The sequence below is a fragment of the Oryctolagus cuniculus genome, chromosome X, assembly GCF_964237555.1.
Source record: "Oryctolagus cuniculus chromosome X, mOryCun1.1, whole genome shotgun sequence".
Taxonomy (NCBI): domain Eukaryota; kingdom Metazoa; phylum Chordata; class Mammalia; order Lagomorpha; family Leporidae; genus Oryctolagus; species Oryctolagus cuniculus.
The window spans coordinates 107,828,831-107,847,785 of record NC_091453.1 but is presented as its reverse complement, the minus strand read 5'-3'; the positions used below and the strand labels follow the sequence as shown (position 1 = coordinate 107,847,785).

At 43.3% G+C, this 18,955-nt stretch overlaps 1 protein-coding gene across 6 annotated transcripts in view; it reads left to right on the top strand.

Moving 5' to 3' along the window:
* The first annotated feature begins 4,677 nt into the window (after nucleotides 1–4,677).
* Nucleotides 4,678–18,955, top strand: part of AIFM1 (apoptosis inducing factor mitochondria associated 1) — a 36,399-nt gene continuing 22,121 nt past the window's right edge. Inside the window, exons 1-2 of one of the 6 annotated variants that reach the window (XM_002720291.5) lie at nucleotides 4,678–5,360; nucleotides 12,786–12,928. In XM_002720291.5, the coding sequence (XP_002720337.1) occupies nucleotides 5,255–5,360; nucleotides 12,786–12,928 (249 nt within the window). In that variant the 5' untranslated portion in view covers nucleotides 4,678–5,254. Of the gene's footprint in view, nucleotides 5,361–12,785; nucleotides 15,953–18,955 lie in introns of those variants that run through there. The other 5 variants (XM_002720290.5, XM_070066473.1, XM_070066471.1 and 2 more) reach the window with 5 other exon arrangements.

The following is an 18,955-nucleotide window of genomic DNA, read 5'->3' as shown; positions in this document are numbered from 1 at the left end:
TCCTGATACGGGATACAGGCATCCCAAGCAGTTTCCTAACCTCATCACTGAGCCAAAGTCCAACCCTCTCCTCTGTAGTTGAGGCTAATGCTTCAAATTCTTTTTTTCAAAAGATTTATTTATTTGAAAGTCAGAGTTACATAGGGAGAGAAGGAAGGGAGGAGGGAGAGAGGGAGAGAGAGAGAGAGGTCCCCCATCCACCGGTCCACTCCCCAATTGGCCGCAATGGCCAGAGCTGCACCAATGGGAAGCCAGGAGCCAGGATCTTCTGGGTCTCCCATGCAGGTACAGGGGGCCAAGCACTTGGGCCATCCTCCACTCCTTACCCAGGACATAGCAGAGAGCTGGATTGGAAGTGGAGCAGCTGGGACTCGAACTGGCACCCATATGGGATGGGCAGGCGGCAGCCTCACCTGCTATGTTACAGTGCCAGCCCTCAAATTCTTTTATTTTTACTTTTTTTAAAGATTTATTTTATTTATTTGAAAGAGTTACAGAGAGAGGTAGAGACAGGTCTTCCATCTGCCGGTTCACTCCCCAGAGGCCGCAATGGCTGGGGCTACACTGATCCGAAGCCAGGAGCCAGGAGCTTCCTCCAGGTCTCCCACATAGGTGCAGGAGCCCAAGGACTTGGGCTATCTTCTATTGCTATCCCAGGCCATAGCAGACAGCTGGATCAGAAGAGGAGTACCCGGAACTAGAACTGGCGCCCATATGGGATGCCGGTGCCACAGGCAGAGGATTAACCCACTGTGCCACAGCGCCGGCCCCTTATTTTTAATTTTTAGAGCTTTTAATTATTTATTTGAAAGGCAGAGTGAGACACAAACACACACACACACACACACACACTGAGAGAGAGAGAGAGAGAGAGAGAGAGAGAGAGAGAGAATATTCCATCTACTGGTTCATTCCTCAAACGCTTACCACAGCCAGGGCTGTGACAGACTCAAGCCAGGAGCTCAGAACTCCATCCAGGTCTCCTACATGGGCATCAGGGACCCAAGCATTCGGATCATCATTGGCTGCTTTCTCATGTGCATTAGCAGGGGGCCAGATTGGAAGTGATGTTCTGATATGGGATGCCAGCATCTCAAGTGGTGGCTTAATCCAGTGTGCCACAATACTAGCACCAACTTCAAATTATATTTTTAAATTTATTTATTTATTTGAAAATCAGAGGAACCAGGGGTGGGGGGAAGAGATCAATCCTCCATCCCCTGGTTCACTTCAAAAATGGCTGCAACAGTAGGGGCTGGGCCATGCCGAAGCCAGGAGCTAGGAGCTTAATTTTGGTCTCCCATATTGGGGCAGGGTCCCAAGGACTTGGGCCATCTTCTGATGCTTTCCCAGGCACATTAGCAGGGAACTGGATTGGAAGTGGCATAATCAGGAGAAGAACCGGCACCCATATGGGATGCTGGCACTGCAGACAGCGGCTTTACCTGCTACGCCATAGCACCAGCCCCCAATTTCTTATCTAAGGGAGAATAGCAGTAAAAGTGAAGAAGAGGTAAATACTAACTAGGTACATCGTATACATAAAGTGGAAAGAGGTTTTATCAACTCACAGCAACGATAACTTCCTGAGATATATCTTATAGCTACATAATCAGATTATTTAGAAGTATGCTTCTGCCAAAAACTTGTCACAGAGCCTACCCTTGTAAGGTATATACTTTGAGAGGCCACTGCAGTGGTGTAGTGGGTAAAACTGTTGCCTGCAGTGCCGACATCCCATATGGGTGCCCGTTTGAGTCCAAGCTTCTCCTCTTTCAATCCAGCTCTTTTCTATGGCCTGGGAAAGCAGCAGATGTTCCAATTCCTTGGGCCCTCGCACTCACGTGGGAGACCCAGAAGAAGCTCCTGGCTTCGCATCGGCCCAGCTCCGGCCATTGTGGCCATTTGGGGAATGAACTAGAAGAAGGAAGATTCTCTCTCTCTTCTCTCCTTTCTCCTCTCTTTCTCTCTCTATGCCTGCGATGCTAGCATCCCATATGAGTGCCAGTTCCAGATCCAGCTGCATACTTCAGATCCAGCTCCCTGCTAATGTGCCTGAGAAAACAGCAGCAGATGACCCAAGTACTTGGGTTCCTGCCACCCATGTGGGAGACCCAGATGAAGCTCCTGGCTCCTGGCTTTAGCTTGGCCTGGCCCCAGCCACTGTGACCATTTGGGGAGTGAGCCAGTGAATGGAAGATGTCTCTCTCTGTCTCTCTCTCTCTCTCTCTCATACACACACCTGTGCTCTCACTCTGCTTTTCAAATAAAGAAATGTCTTTTTTAAGAAAAAAAAAAAGGGGGCAACTTGCTCTAGTAAAAAGTATGTTATCTTTGTGGAGAGACACTTTGTGGGACTGCCACTTGTAATTTTTGGAATGATTTCTATAAGTGCATAATGCTTTTGCAAAAAAAGGATAAAATATTTTTAATTAAAAGGACAAGAAAACTACCTCATTGCATCATTGCGAAACAAAGGTGGGGCCAGTGTTGTGGTGCAGCAGATTAAGGCAGATGGAAGATCATTCTCTATCTCTCCTTTTCTCTAACTCTTTCAAATAATTTTTTTTAAAAAAATCAAACATGCCATATAGTCTTTTTTATTAATTGTGCATCATTAAATGACTGCTTTTTAAAAAAGATTTATTTATTTATTTGAAAGGCAGTTAGAGACATCTTCCATCCATCGGTTCACTCCCCAAATGGCCACATTGGCCAAGGTTAGGCCAAGCTGAAGCCAGGAGCCAGGACCCTGACTGGGTCTCCCATATGGGTATAGGGGCCCAAGCACTTGGGCCATCCTCTGCCACCTTCCCAGGTGCATCAGCAGAGAGCTGGATCGTAAGCAGAGCAGCTGAGACCTGAACCAGCACCCATATGGGACGCTGGTGTTGCAGGCAGCAGCTTCACCCACTCCCCCACAATGGTGACCAGTGATTGTGTTTTGAATGTATAGTTATTTTCATAGGTACCTGATCATCACGATTTTGACAAGCATCTTACAAGCCTTTTTTACAGACATGTTAAGTTTGTATTTAATCAATCCATGTTTATTAATGTTTTTTAGAAAGATCAATGTCTGAGGGCCAGTGCTATGCGTAGCAGGTAAAGCCACTGCCCAGAGTGCTAGCATCCCATATGGGCACTGGTTGGAGTCCCAGCTGCTCCTCTTCCAATCCAGCTCTCTGCTATGGCCTGGGAAAGCATTAGAAGATGGCCCAAGTGCTTGGGCCCCTGCACCCACGTGGGAGACCTGGAAGAAGCTCCTGGTTGCAGATCGGTCCAGCTCTGGCTGTTGCAGCCATTTGGGGAATGAACCAGCAGGTAGAAGACCTTCTCTCTGGCTCTACCTCTCTCTGTCTAAAATAACACTACCTCTCAAGCAAACATATAAAATATTTTTTTAAAAAAGATCAATGTCTGTTAAGACCTTAAAACATTAAAGAAATATGTTTACCTAATGCTAGAATTGACATTTTCAGTATTTATCCCTCAAAGCAGCTCTAGGTAAAATGTCTCTAATTCCCTGTATTTCTAAACACTTTTTAATCTGCTTAACAAGTAAGGGAACACGGGATCATTTTCACTCAATAAAGACTGAGCTAGACTTCCTAAAACAGTGCTGTAACTTCATTCTGTATCCCCATTCCATAAAATTTGTGTGTGTGTGTGTGTGTGTGTGTGTGTGACTTCATCCTCTATGTGATTAGGCTAAATCTTTTGCCGGTTTAAGTACGGCTCCACCGAACATACCTGTCCTTGTATTCATACTTCTTAGTATATAGTATGTACTCTCTTGTCATCGGACCCTAAAAATGTGCTTTTTTTTTTATACCTCCGGGCCTTTTAATTTACCAAGCAGCAAGGTGCTTCCTATAAGACACATTACAAACATTGGTTCATCTAGACTTCCTCACACCTTGTGAGACTGGCAGATCAGGAAAGTGAGGCGCAGTCAAGTGACCTGCTCTGAATCCAAGGTCACATGCTCAGCCACTCTGAAGGTTACCTTTGATCCCAAAGTATTGGTCATGTGCAGTAACATTCCTGCTCCTCCATGGTTTGCAATTCAGTACTCATCTTCAAGACACAGCGCAAATAACACTTCTTGTGTGATATCCTTCCTTAGTGATTCCACACTCTTCTCTCTCGATCTGGCCCTCATATATTATTTTATATTTAAATGACCAGTATATGTCATCTCCCCAACAAGACAGCGACCAGATCCTGTCTTTTTCCTCTCTGCCAGTCTCTTTTATAGTACAATGCAAGCAGCAAATGCTGAATACATACTTGTTAAACGAATATGCAACCCCAATCTGAAAAAGCCATGTGTTACATTCCGCACACAGCCAAAAACAATTCTTTCCAATCTATCTTATATTTGGCAGCGCCTCACCCAATTCCCCCCACCACTCTGAAAGCCCTACATTCAGATTTCTCCTAGACACTCTGTGTAGCACCAACCATGTTTGCTAGCATCCTGCTCTTCAGCACCTAATCTATAACAGCAGGAGACTACCGCAGTACCTTGTACAGCATCTAGGGCACAGAATTGCATAATATAAAAGTGAAACGGCGAAAGAGCGCGCCGAGTGGTTACTTGCCCCGGAAACGGGCAGGGTGGGCAACTTGTAAAAGACGGAAGTACACTCCGGATTTGCGAAGTCAGGTGGCCCGGCTCGGACCCAGGGAAAGACTGGAAGTGGACCACAGGAAGAGAATCCGGAAGGCTTAAGTGTCTTGTGGCCTAAAAAAGGACAGCGTGCGGTGCTGGGGCCACGCTTTGTGAGGTGCTATGATCAGTTCCCTTTACCGACACAGCGGCAGACACAACCACCAGACAAAGCGGATCCACGAATACCTCTTCGGACAGCATTCCAAAACCGCTCAGCCCAGCCCACCGCCACCGACAGGCGAAAACTTGCTATCTGGAGCTGGCTGGGGGGAGGGGGGCGGTCTCTGGAAGCACGCGGGCAGCTAGGCGCATGCGCAAATCTTTTCCATTTGTGGACCAATCACAAGGTGGCGCCGAGTGCTACGCCTGCGCAATAGGCATCTGCTCGCCGTCCCCCCCTCCCCTGTGTCTAGCAGGCCGGCCTCACTGTCCAATGCCCACCCGGGGCTGGGAGGAGGAGCTTGCGTAGTGTGCGTGTGAAAGGCGGGGGAGCGGGCCGGGGCCCGTGGTGTTTGACCCGGCTGTCGGTGCGTAAGAAGAAAGGGAAGGAGGAGGTCCAGAGTAGCCGTTGCCGAAATGTTCCGGTGTGGAGGCCTTGCGGCGGGTGCTTTGAAGCAGAAGTTGGTGCCCTTGGTGCGGACAGTGTGCGTCCGAAGCCCGAGGCAAAGGAACCGGCTCCCAGGTGACTGACACATCCCGGGCAACCCCCACCTTGACGTCCAAGGGCTTGGGCGCCATAGGCTCCCTTTGCCTCGCAGCGCCCCCCCCCCCCAAAAAAAAACCTTAAAATTGTCACTTTCTCGTGAATTCTTAATTGGCAGAATCCAAACCTGAGTTTTGCAAGCAGAGGAGTTGGCACAATCCTGCCGACCTGACCTTCAAGAGATTTGAACCCAGTAGTTGGCTTGAGGCCTTTTCCTGTGGGGGTTTGCTATGTAGTGGTAACAGAACAAGTGGCCCTCTCGTATTGTCACTGCCTCCCTGCCACCTGCATCCCGCATCTTTAGGGCAATGAGGTCAAGTAGACTTTGCCATTTGCCTTGTGGGAGCCTTTAAACAGAATATTTAAGCCCTATGCCTAAGTTTCTTCCATAACCTTTCAAACCCCAGATGAGATCCAGAGATTTGAGTGCTCCATGAAGCAAATGGTGTAGTACAAATAAGATGTCAGGCGGTTGTGCACCAGCCTCCAAGAGAATGGGTGCAGAATTAATTTGAGAGTCCTGGCCAGTGTCATTCTTGGTGCTCTTTAAAGCTCTAAACAGCTTGCAGCGTGCATTATATTTGCCCTCCAGGAGGTTGCTTGATCAAATTTTAGAGCTGCAAGGGGTTTTGTGGTAAAGTTCAACCCACTCATTTTATGGGTAATAAACTGAGACAGGTGAAATTACTTGCTCAAGGTCACATAGTTAATTAATAGGTAGGGCTAAGGATAGTTTGCCAGACTCTAGGCTCTTATTCCCTTGCTATAACCCCACGTTGCTACCTAGTTTGGCTTCAAAAAGTGAAGGATGAATTTTGTTCCCTCCCCAGTAATTCTCATTGTACCTCAGATAGCCATGAATTTGTCTGAGTATGGCTTGAGCCTACTTTATAAAAAGAAAAAAGATTTATTTATTTATTTATTTGAAAGGCAGAATTAGAGGGAGAGGCAAAGAGACAGCTTCCATCTGCTGGTTCTCTTCCCCAAATGGCTACGATGGTCAGGGCTGGGCCAGGCAGAAGCCAGGAGCCTGGAGCTACATCTGGATCTCCCACATGGGTGTCAGGGGTTCAACTACTTGGACCATCTTCCACTGCTTTCCTGGGTGCATTAGCAGGGAAGTGGACTGGAGGTGGAGCAGCCAGGACTTGACCTGGTGCTTCCATGGGATGCAGCGGCTTAACCTACTGTGCCACAGCACTGGCCCCAATAAGCACAATTTGACAGGGATAATAAGTAATCCACATATACAAGATGCAATTTTTGAATGTCCACCTTAGGGAATTTGCGTTTGCAACATCAAAATTATCCTTGAGGGTTTTAATATGTGAAAGCACCCACCTTATGAGTGCTTTAAAAATGAACAGTGGAAAAACATTTCCCTTGGATTCGTCAAGTGATTGCAAATGTATGTTTGAACAGTTTTTCCTATTGCTGTGGGTCAAGAAAATGTTTCCTGGTAGGTGTGTATGAGTGATGTCCTTGGAAGTACTGCTTTTAGAACTCCTAAACGGATGTCCCATCAATAGATGTCATCTCTGTGGGTTGCTGCATTGAAACGATGGTGCTTTATGCACGCTGCACAGAACTTTACAGAGAAATTGAGATGACCTGAGGATTTTCATTCACACTGGCCTTTCGAACGTTGTGTACTCATTTTGGTTAAGACACCTTCTAGCAGCATTTTGAAGTCCCACCAAAAGTTCTCATTAAATGAAATATACGTTTGCAAAGTTAAATTGATTGATTAGACATTTGAAGGTGGTTGGTAAACATTCGAACTACAGAAAAATATGGGTTCAAACTTTTTTTTTTATTCCATTGCATGGCTTTGTTTGAAGGTACAGTAAAAAATATTCTAACTCCCTGACATAGCTATCTATCACTCTCTACACACTTAACTGTGTTTTTTGGCCATGTACCAGAGTATCCCATCACTTGCCTTTAGTTTCCATAAGAAATGATGATATTCTCGTTTCAGAAATCAACTCTGTTTTGTGACTTGATTACTAATTGCTTTTAATCTGATTTCTTTTTCACATCGCATTTACCATATGTTTTTGCAAAAGTAGGGAAGAGGCGGTGTGCATGCATCATCTCCCTCTCCTCTCCCCGCCTCCACCCCCAATTGTTTGCCAGGATGTCAGCACACTTTAAACCTACCTTGAACCAATCTCATCCATATGTATCAGCATTGTCAGGTTCATTTCTATCATGTGCTGCCTTTTGCCTTAAAACTATAATAAGTATTTTGTTTGTTTGAATCCTCTGCCTCCTTACAGAGATTATTGAAGTTGACTAATAGCCACCCCTCTGCGTGTGCATTCAGTACTAAGGAGCAGATAGGTTAGGTAATAGCTGTTTTCTGCTCTCTAATATTTTATTTGGTCACCAAACATCATGCTGCTCACGTGGTCAGACTGATTACTGACTCCCTGAACTGAGATTCAAATGTTTGAACATTTTTCTCTGTTTGAAATTCTTCTCACTTTTTTTTTTAAAAAGGAAACTGGACTCCTTTTGGGCAAAGATCCTGGCTTTGAAGACACTGCCAAATGAGACACCTTTTTTTTTTTTTTTTCCGGAAGCCTAGAAAAAGTCTTCCTCCTACTCTTTCTACTTGTACAAGGCATCCCAGAAGAAAAACTTTGGCAAGTCAGCCCTTTTATGTGGCCAGTAAATAAGTTAGATTTTTTTAGAAATTTTCTAACTTTTTGACACATTGGCTACACATCTTAATATTCTTCTAGATCATGTTTCCAGAAGTTTACTGGTCATATGTATCAAGTGGATTATTGACCCCAAACTATTTCGGGATCTCCAGGAAGGGATCTAGATTTAACACGCCTCTTGATGTAATTCATATGATCAGGCAGATTTGAGAAATGCCGTTTTGGATGCCTACTCTTACCCTATCTGTTCCACTGGCCAAAGGATTTAAAAACCAAACTAAGCAACGTTGAGTCTCTTGTGAATTGGTATTATACTTATTTTCTTTTTTTAAGGTTTATTTATTTATTTGAGAGAGAGGTCTTCCATCTGCTGGTTCACTCCCCAAATGGCCACAATGGCTGGAGCTGAGTCGATCCTAAGCCAGGAGCTTCTTCGGGTCTCTCACATGGGTGCAGGGACCCAAGCACTTGAGCCATCTTCCACTGCTTTCCCAGGCCACCAGCAGAGAGCTGGATCAGAATTAGAGCAGCTGGGACTCGAACTAGTGCCCATATGTGATGCTGGTGCCACAAGCAGAGGGTTAGCCCACTATGCCACAGCACTGGCCCCATACACCTATTTTCTTTTTTTTTTTTATTTATTTGACAGGTAAAGTTATAGACAGTGAGAGAGACAGAGAGAAATGTCTTCCTTCTGTTGGTTCGCTCCCTAAATGGCCGCTGTGGCTGGCGCTGCACCGATCCGAAGCCAGGAGCCAGGTGCTTCTTCCTAGTCTCCCATGCGGGTGCAGGGGCCCAAACACTTGGGCCATCCTCCACTGCCCTCCCGGCCCACAGCAGAGCTGGACTGCAAGAGGAGCAATCGGGACTAGAACCCGGTGCCCATATGGGATACCGGCGCCGCAGGTGGAGGATTAACCAAGTGAGCCATGGCGCCGGCCCCACCTATTTTCATACTATGAGAAAGTAAGTCTGATACAGATTCTCTCCTCCTTGACTATAACACTACCTAAGGACCAGGGTTATATCCTATTTATTTTTGTGTTCTCCAACACCTTGCACAGTCTGACATGTAGGAAGTTCTTGGTAAGTAAACTCTAGCACTGTGAAGGACTTTGCAGTATAGAGTTCCACTTCTTTTTCTGTCATCTAAATCATTTTTCCTTTTGCACCTTTCATCAGAGTGGTTCACACTGTACTCTAATTATTAGACTCTGATTCTTCCAAAACTCCAGCAAAAAATGACACTGAAAAAAAAAGGCAAATAAAGTTAAATAATTGTGGGACTCCTTTTAAAGAGGCATCTGGCTGCAATGGACAGACTAGGCTTGTCTTGTCCTATGTTTTATCCATGTTGGAAAAATTGGTTTGCTACTAAGTGAGCAAGTCTCAAAAGCATACAGGCCTCTTAACCATTTGGGATTCCTAAGTGGCTCAGTTGTGTGGATATATTTCTGGAAAAGACCTGGGAGTGTGGAAAAACAGGAGATATGAAACCTGCAAAAATGAGCTTGCTGGTTTAGGTGCTATTCCAATGTTAATCTTTTAGTGTTTAATGTTACTAATTTATTATTAAGCAACCTGAAACAAATAGGATTTGGCAGAAACTTTGCAAAGAATGCCTACTGTGGATCAGGCACTACTACACAGAGTAAATTGACTTATTGAGAATTAAATCCCATATGTGAAGAAGAAATCTCAACCTCTGTATGTGCGGATTGGGCTAACTATGGAAAATCTAAAACAAGTAAACTGGTACAGTAATCAGAAGTCGGGGAGTAAGCTGCCTTTTCCCACATTAGTACAAGTGAAAAGGCATGTTTTAGTCACAGTATAAACATTCCTAAAATCCTGAAGCTATGAGGAAAAAGATATGAGAATGATTTCTTGGGTAAAATTGGAAGGAGAATATGAACACCACCATAATGCTTATCTTAGTGCCATTTACAAAATTAGGGTCACTTTATAGGGATGTAAAAATTGTCTTTTTCACAATAGTGTTGTATTACATTTCTTTTCAAGTGGTAATTTAAATGTTAACCAATTTATTTTTTTGAAGGCTTTTTGCTTTTTCTTTTCTTTCTCGCTTTCTTTAAAAAAAAAAAAGTGAGGCAAAAGCTACTGAACTATCCCAAATCCACACTTAGTTTTATCAGTTTATAAAAAGCAAACAAAAACAGAATAAACATATCAGTATTGAGAAGATGTCTGTAATTAAGATCTAGCAGGATAAAAAAGAATTTTTTAAAAAATGTTTATTCTCAGTAAATGAACCTGGGAGGTAATGGTAGAGGACAAACTGAGTTCGCTGAACTAAACTAAACCACGTGGAACTTTTTCTAACCAGTTTCATTTTCTAAGCTCTGAGAGTTACCAGTTTCTACTTCTGATGCTTACACATTTTTATGGCCTTCTGAAAATCAAAAGCTTGTCAAATTGAAATAAGCTTCTCCCCCTTTCACATTTTTTCCCTCATCATTTGTTGTTATTTCCAAATACAAACCGTGTTGTTCCATGTGGTAATAAAAGATTCTAAAGCAAGTAAGAAATGACGATAAAGAAAAAAGCATTTCCTATTCCAAGAGTACAAGTCCAGAGTCTTCCAATTCAGTTCTAAATGTGACTATCAGGTTTTAGTAACTCATTTGCCGGTAAAACCTGACCTGAACTACAGAGAGGCTACTTGACAGTCATTTTTAAATCTTGCTTAGTGTGTGTGACTGCTCTTGCAAATATGAATGTGTACGGCTGGCACAGGGTCACTGCTGTGCTAGGGGTCACTGTGTCCGTATACTTAGAAGGTTCAAAGTCCACAGGGTCCCAAGGGTTTCAGATGAGAGGCTGCAGATCTATTGGGCTTGTTTTTACACCCTTTGTGTCTCGACAATGTGAAAGCAAGGGGGAAAGCTCCCCATCTCTGATCTCTACAAGTATAGGATGCTATTCCCAGGGCCCATTCTGTTTGTCTCTTAAAGCTTAGTCAGGACAGGAACATATATATCAGCTTGTAGAGCGAGGTTCCCATCGTCATCACCTGGGAACTTGTTAGAAAAGCTTTTTACTGTGCCCCCTCCCAGATCCACTGAATCAGAAGTTCTGGGGGTAGGACCCAACCAGCTATATGTTTAATACTCCTCTAGGGGATTCTGACATGCTCTCAGGTGCAAGAACCACTGGTGTTTTGGTTTTTTTTTTTTTAAGATTTATTTCTATTTCTTTGAAAGGCAGAATTACAGAGAGAGGGAGGGAGAGAGATCTTCCATCGGCTGGTTCATTCCCCAAATGACTACAATGGCCAGGACTGTGCCAGGCCAAAGCCAGGAGCCAGGAGCTTCTTCCACGTCTTCCTCATGGGTACAGGGACCCAAGCACCTGGGCCATCTTCTGCTGCTTCCTCAGGCCATAGCAGAGAGCTGGATTGGAAGTGGAGAATAGCTGGAAAAAATTAAAATATGCTATTTGGTGACACATGGAAATTATATAAAATTAAGCTTTCAATGCCCATAAAATTTTTTTTTGGAACACAGCTATGTCTATTTGTGTGTTGTGTGTGGCTGCTTTCATGCAACACCAGCAGAGCTGAGTAGCTGCAGGAGACACTAAATGGCCCACAGGCTGAAAATGTTTACTATCTGGTCCCTTACAGAAAAAAACAGAGCTGCTCTAGGTCTGTAGTCAACAAGCATGAAGAATAATCACAAGCAGAGAAGGTACTGAGACCTTCCGTTATCCAAAATAGCAGCATTTCCATGTGTGAGTGTTGTTATCATCAGCTCACTACAGATAACCTTTGTATTATTTTGGAGGTATATGGGCCTCATTGTTGATAAACACTTTACATTCTGTCAGTCTAAAAAATGATATTCTTCATTTCTTTAGGGGAGATAAATTCATTTTTTAAAAAATTTCTTCTGAACATTAACATTTCTGTCTGCTCAGACACATTACTTATCGGGCAAGATTAAACTGTGTCCTTGTTAGATTGTATTGCAGGGTTTTATTTGGTGCAAGGTTTGAGCCATTTAGATTACTCCTTAAATGATTAGTAGTTACAGTGTCCCAGGCAGCCTGTGGTTAACTCTGTATAGTCTACCCTCCCTATCTGTGGGATTCAACCAACTGGGATCAAAAATATCAGAAAAAAAGTTAAAGCTGTACTTTTTTTTCTTGTCCTTATTCCCTAAACTACAATAGCTATTTATGTATCATTTACATTGGGTTAGGTATTCTGTGTAATCTAGACATGAGGTAAAGTGTACAGGAGAATTGTATTGGTGATGTGCAATTACTACACCATTTTTAAACTTTTTTGAGCATCTGTGGATTTTGTTATATGTGGGGGGGGGCGGTTCTGGAGCAGATCCCCTGTAGATCCCAAGGATGACTATAACTACCTATTTAATCATCTTTGTGTTGACTTCATTCATGTGAGAGAGGTATTTGATGAACCGCTCGTATTTTCCATGATCTTTTCTGAAAGCTGTAAATTTCTTCACTGAGCAGTATTGTACTCTTAAAAACCCCAACAACTGAAGAGTGTGTGTTCAGATATCTATAGTATTTATGTGTACAGTTTTGATTGTTATTTTTCTTGGTCATTTAACAGTGAACACCTTGCAGCCCGGTAGGCAGTAAGTCTTTACTTGTATAATGCATTGATGTTTAATCATGAACATGTATTAACTCTTTTATTTTTGTATGTGTGTGTGTCTTAATGAATTGTGTTCCTTAGGCAACTTGTTCCAGCGATGGCATGTTCCCCTAGAACTCCAGATGACAAGACAAATGGCTAGCTCTGGTGCCTCAGGGGGCAAAATCGATAATTCTGTGTTAGTCCTTATTGTGGGCTTATCAACAATAGGAGCTGGTGCATATGTAAGTAGAAAAGCAGCCTGTGTCAAGAAGCTGCCGGACAGCTCCCACTCACAGACCCAGTACTGCTCTGCTTTAAAACTTTTGCAACTAATTCCCCTTTCTCCTTTTGGAAAAAAATTCCAAAAGCCTTCTCTGAAGTGCTGACTGTCTCATAACCTATGGGGGCCAATTTGGGAATGACTGAAATGTAATCTTGCTGATTGATCTCTGCTCTTGTCACTTGTCTTTTCTGAGATTTGACTAACCCACCACATTGTACCTGTTCTTTTGGACACAGCACACTAACCTGTGAATAAAGTCAAAATTCATTGCAGCTCCTTAGCACAATATTTGATTTTTGACCCACTTGCCAAATATTTTATTGTTCCGCAACTTAAAATTAGCATTTAGAAAAAAGCTAACAGTCTTCAGTCAACAATATTAAGCATTCCTAAAAGGAAAACTAGCCCTAAATCTTCCCCAGAGACTAAATTATAGAAGCAGGCCTAGTGTCTCCAGTTTTAGAATGGAGTTTGTGTGAGGTAAGAAATATGGTATTTAATTGCTACATAGTATTAGCATAATTATATCTCCTTAAAGGAATTCTGATCAGCTTAGCAGGTCACAGAGGAATTATTCTGTGGGTGTTTTTTTTTAACTTGGCAGGGTTTACCGTGACTAAGCAGATCAATCTAAAGTTGGATCCTTTAAGGTTGTATGAACCAACTTAGATAACACCTAGTAACATCCTTGATTGAAGAAAGCTGTTTGGTTTACTTACTAAGAGCAAATGGTTCGAAGCTATTACAGTTTTAGTCATTTCTGCTTTGGCAAGATAGTGAAATTACCTTTGTTCCATAGTCGCTAGGTTTAGGGGGGGGGCATGAAAATTATTTAAAGCAACCTGTATCTTCATACCCTGACCTGTCTCCCAAATGCACAAGAAAAGTAACCAGCTCTTGTCAATTGTGAATCAAAACAGAGTAAAAAGTCGGTGAGATCTGGCATGTGACATACTTGGATAAAATATGCATTCTCCTCCAATCCTGGAGCAGCATTTGGTTTTCTTTTTCCTTTTTTAGCACAGGGTAACCAACCCTGCTTCCCTGCCTTTGTATTGAATGTTTTTTTCATTAATACTTAGTGCTTTTTTCAATCTCCTTTTGCTTCTCTCTTGGCCTTATCTTTACCTACAGTTGTGCAGTGTCATCACCTAGGATCCCCTTCTAGATCACTAGCGTCCACAGGTTCTTCTGGGAAAGATGGCAGCAGCCTAGTGTACTTCTTAATTGTAGGAGCAACAGTCACTGGGGCAGGAGCTTATTATGTAAGATGCTTACATTATAATGTATTTTGGGGTATGGTGGGTGAGACCATGGCACTAATGAAAACTTGATCCATTAGAATACAGTAAAATATTTCACAGCATGTGCTTTCTCTAGGTGTTTATTAAAGGGACATTGTCAGCCTCCAGAGAGTCATCACATCTCATTGTGTAAGCTGGTGAAATTCTACCAGCTATATCTAAAGCTATTGATTATAGATCCTCATCATCAACCCTTTCTTTGAAGCTTTTACCAATTTTATAACTATTTTTATGAGCTAAATTATATTGTGCTTTAGTGCTGCATATCTAACAAGACAGTCTTAAAGTGTAAATAATAACTTGAATGCCATCCATTTTGAAATGCTTTTATATTTATGTTTTGGGGGAAACAATCCATGAACCATACTTTTACTGTGAAAAGGCATTTTATTGAATGCTTCTGAGGAGGTCCAAAAAGCCAGACAGTGAAGCTTTCGCCCCCTCCCACCCACAGCCTCTACTTCAAAGCAAATTTCTTTGGCAGTGTCCCTTTTGTAATATCTAATTTGACCAACTACTAGTGGCTGAAGTGGTATGATAAACTAACACATTCATGGGGATTGCTTTCTTAAATGCCTCTCGTTCATAATTCAGATACTGCTGTCTGAGCCTTAACTTTTCCATTTCATATCTCTCTCAGCTTTTCCCATCAGTTCCACCCCATTCATTCAAAAATCAACTCTTAAGTGTTTGTGTTCTATATGTTTGTAACAACTTAAACCAATTAAACCTCTGGTTTGTGCCACTGTACCAGAGTTGGATGGCCTCCACAGAGCTGACAGTGTAAATTTTCTTGAGGCCAGGCCATAATACAGGGCCAATCACTGTTGCTTTCTCTTGCCAAAGTTCCTCTCAAGTCATTCAGTTAAATGCCTCATTGCTCTCTGTGTTTATCCAACACTGGTAATAATAAAGCTGCTGTATTATACTGGTTCTAGGTTAAATGATAAGCTTTTGTCTACCTGTAACTGTTGTCAAACTATTTTTGTACACTTCTGTTTTAGATTTTAAATTGTTGAAATCGTTCTTGATCTGAGGTGGCTTAGAATTTTTCCTCTGAAATTAGTCTTAGCTGAACCTTTCATTGAAAATCGGTGTTCAGACTTGGTGAGAAATGTCTGTAAGTTGTTTAGTGTTTGTATTAGTTTCTTTGGCTGCTCGAACAAAATCCCACAGACTGCATGGCTTCAACAACAGAGGTTTATTTTTCTCATGCTTGCAAAGGCTGGAAAGTCCAAGATCAGGGTCAGATAGGGTTCAGCTTCTGGTGAGGGCTCACTTCTTGGCTGACAGAGGGCCACCTTTTTGCTGTGGCCTCACTCACGTGGTAGGGGAGTGACAGAGAGGGTGCACGTGTGCAGAGCTAGCTGGCGCTGGTGTCTCTTCCTCTTACAAGGGCAGCACCCCTATCAGAGTAGAGCCCCACCCTTCTGACTTCATTTAACCCTTGTCACTCCCTGCAAAACCCCATCTCCAGATAGCATCATACTGGGGGCTAGGGCTTCAGCGTATGGCTGGGAGGAGACAGCATTATTATTGAGACACCATGTATTATTGAGTCCATAATAGCATCCCCTTATAACTTTTTTCTCACATTCAAGTAAGAATACTACTTCAGCAGTTTGTGGATTGGGAACTCTTTACCTTCCTCCTGCTCCATCCACCCCCCCCAAAAAAAGGTAATAAACCAATGGCCTTTTAAAATATTTATTATGATCCATAATAAGAAATGTATTTGTCTTGGCAACTCATAATAACTACAAATACATACAACTGAAACATGATTTCAAGAAGTTGTCACTTTTACTAGGTGTGATATATATACCATTATTAATATTTTCTATGTGTTTTTCTAGTGCTGGGATTAGCCTAGTGAACAATTTCACAGCCCATTAGTGGGTTGCAACCAGTTTGAGAAATTGATTTCTGTAACACCTCTGCTGCTTCAATTGTAAATATGAGCCCCTGGTTGGTGGTGTTGTGAAGCTTTTCCTTTGCTTGCTGGTGACTTTCTCTGGACCTTAGATCCCCTAATCCCAGTCCTGTTGTTTGTCAGGAAGCGCAGCCAGAGTGCCCTTTAAAATCTTTACATGAGACTTAGCATTTGAGCCCTTTGTCACTGTTCAGCCAACAGGAGCACATTGCCTTACTCAGAAAATCACTTGTTTCCTTTCAGATTCCTTTAAGTTGAGTAAACACCACCATACTCATGTTTTTAGAAAGGCTGTCCCCACTACTATTTTCCATAAGTTTGCAGTTTTTTATAACCTGGAGTGTTTATGTCAGTGATTGGAAATCTCTGCAAACTGAGGACACAGAAACCTTTGGGGAAAAGGTAAAGTTTTATTTAGTATGGCTATAAACTTATTTTTATATCAGAACATTTAGCTTGAAAGCTGATGTGTGTGCGTGTGTATATATATACACACACATCTGCAACAAGCCTCAATCTTGCCCTTTCCCCCACCAAACCACAAGCTATTTCTTGCTTTATGCCTCCCTTCACATGTGAATCCATTACGAGGTGTGAGCTGGGCTTGAGCTATGTTTGGATCTCTCAGCATGAGCGTGGTCCCAGTTTATTCCTCTGTTCATTCACTTGATCAGATTAAGCCGTTTTCTTAGGTTAAAGTCCCTTTCTTAAAAGAAGTGATGTTTCAGGTATGGGTAAATATTAAACTTGTGTGGGTACAATACCTGATGTCAAGATAAAAGAAACTCCTTCCTGAAATTAATACTAATTGAATTCAATTTGTTAGTAAATTTAATGGCAAATTCAAGGACTCACTGTTGTCTTTTAAAGTACAGAACTTTACTTTCTTTTATTTATTTATTTATTTACTGGAAAGTCAGAGTTACACAGAGAGAGGAGAAGCAGAGAGAGAGGTCCTCCATCTGTTAGCTCACTTCACAGATGGCCGCATCGGCCAGAGCTGCGCCGATCTGAAGCCAGGAGCTAGGAGCTTCTTCTGGGTCTCCCACTCGGGTGCAGGGGCCCAAGGACTTGGGCCATCTTCTGCTGCTTTTCCAGGTCTTAGCAGAGAGCTGGATCTGAAGTGGAGCAGCCGGGACTTGATCCGGCACCCATAAGGGATGCCGACACTGCAGGCAGCAGCTTTACCCGCTACACCGCAGCACCAGCCCCAGACCTTTACTTTCTATACCATTTGTCTGAGATGTTGAATGTCTTCAGCCCCAGGGTCCAGATTCCCCAATTTTAGCACATCAGTGTTCCTTTATTATTTTTTTAGGATTTATTTATGTATTTGAAAGGCAGAGTTACAAAGAGAAAAGGACGCAGAGACCTTCCATCTGCTAGTTCATGCCCCAAGTGGCTGCAGTAGGCGAGACTGGTCCATACGGAAGCCAGGAGTGCAGAATTCCTTCCATCTTGGCCGGCGCCGCGGCTCACCAGGCTAATCCTCCACCTTGCGGCGCCGGCACACGGGGTTCTAGTCCCGGTCGGGGTGCCGGATTCTGTCCCGGTTGCCCCTCTTCCAGGCCAGCCCTCTGCTGTGGCCCGGGAGTGCAGTGGAGGATGGCCCAGGTGCTTGGGCCCTGCACCCCATGGGAGACCAGGAAAAGCACCTGGCTCCTGGCTCCTGCCATCGGATCAGCGTGGTGTGCCGGCCGCAGCGCGCCGGCTGCGGCGGCCATTGGAGGGTGAACCAACGGCAAAGGAAGACCTTTCTCTGTCTCTCTCTCTCACTGTCCACTCTGCCTGTCAAAAAAAAAAAAAAAAAAAAGAATTCCTTCCATCTTCTACTGCCTTCCCAGGCACATTATCAGGGAGCTGGATCAGAAGCAGTGCAGCCAGAACTCTTAATCAGCATTTATATGGCTTAACCCACTGCACAACGCCAGTCTCACATCACTGCTCTTTTAAAATAAGTCTCTGACAAACAAACTTTGGTGCTGTGTGTTTTATTTAAAAAAACTAATCATAATAAAGTGCCCCTCATCAATTTGAAAGCGTAGAAAAGATAATGTATCTGGGGCCGGCACTGTGGCATTTTTGGTAAAGCCTCTGCCTACAGTGCCAGCATCCCATATGGGCACAGGTTTGAGACCTAGCTGCTTCACTTTCAATCCAGCTCTCTGTTATGGCCTGGGAGAGCAGTAGAAGATGGCCCAACCCCTTGGGCCCCTGCACCCATGTGGGAGACCCGGGAGAAGCTCCTGGCTCCTGGCTTCAGATCGGTGCAGCCCCAGCCATTGCGGCCAATTGGGGAGTGAACTAGTGGATGGAAGACCTCTCTCTCTTTCTCTCTCTGCCTCTCCTTCTCTCTCTGTAACTCTGACTTTGAAATAAATAAATAAATATTTTTTAAAAAGATAATGTATCTAAAATACAACAGGTGTTTGAACCTTTAAATATCTGTGTGTGGGATTTTCTTGAATGAGACTCCTTCCGCCTCATTGGTTTAGGAAAAGTATAGTCCGTTGAAGGAAAGGTGAGTTACTCTAAGAACAAGACCCAGATAGGCCTGTTTCCAAGTGTTGTCTGGATACCAGCAAACCTGGAATGCCCACCAGGAAAACTTAGGCCCTACCTTGCTACCCAGGACCATGTCAATTGATTTCACAGCAGGTGTCCAGCATAGTCCTAGCACCTTTCTGCCCCTGATATAAAGTTTAACCCTTTTTAGCACTTCATGCTTCCAATATAAAATAGTTTTCTG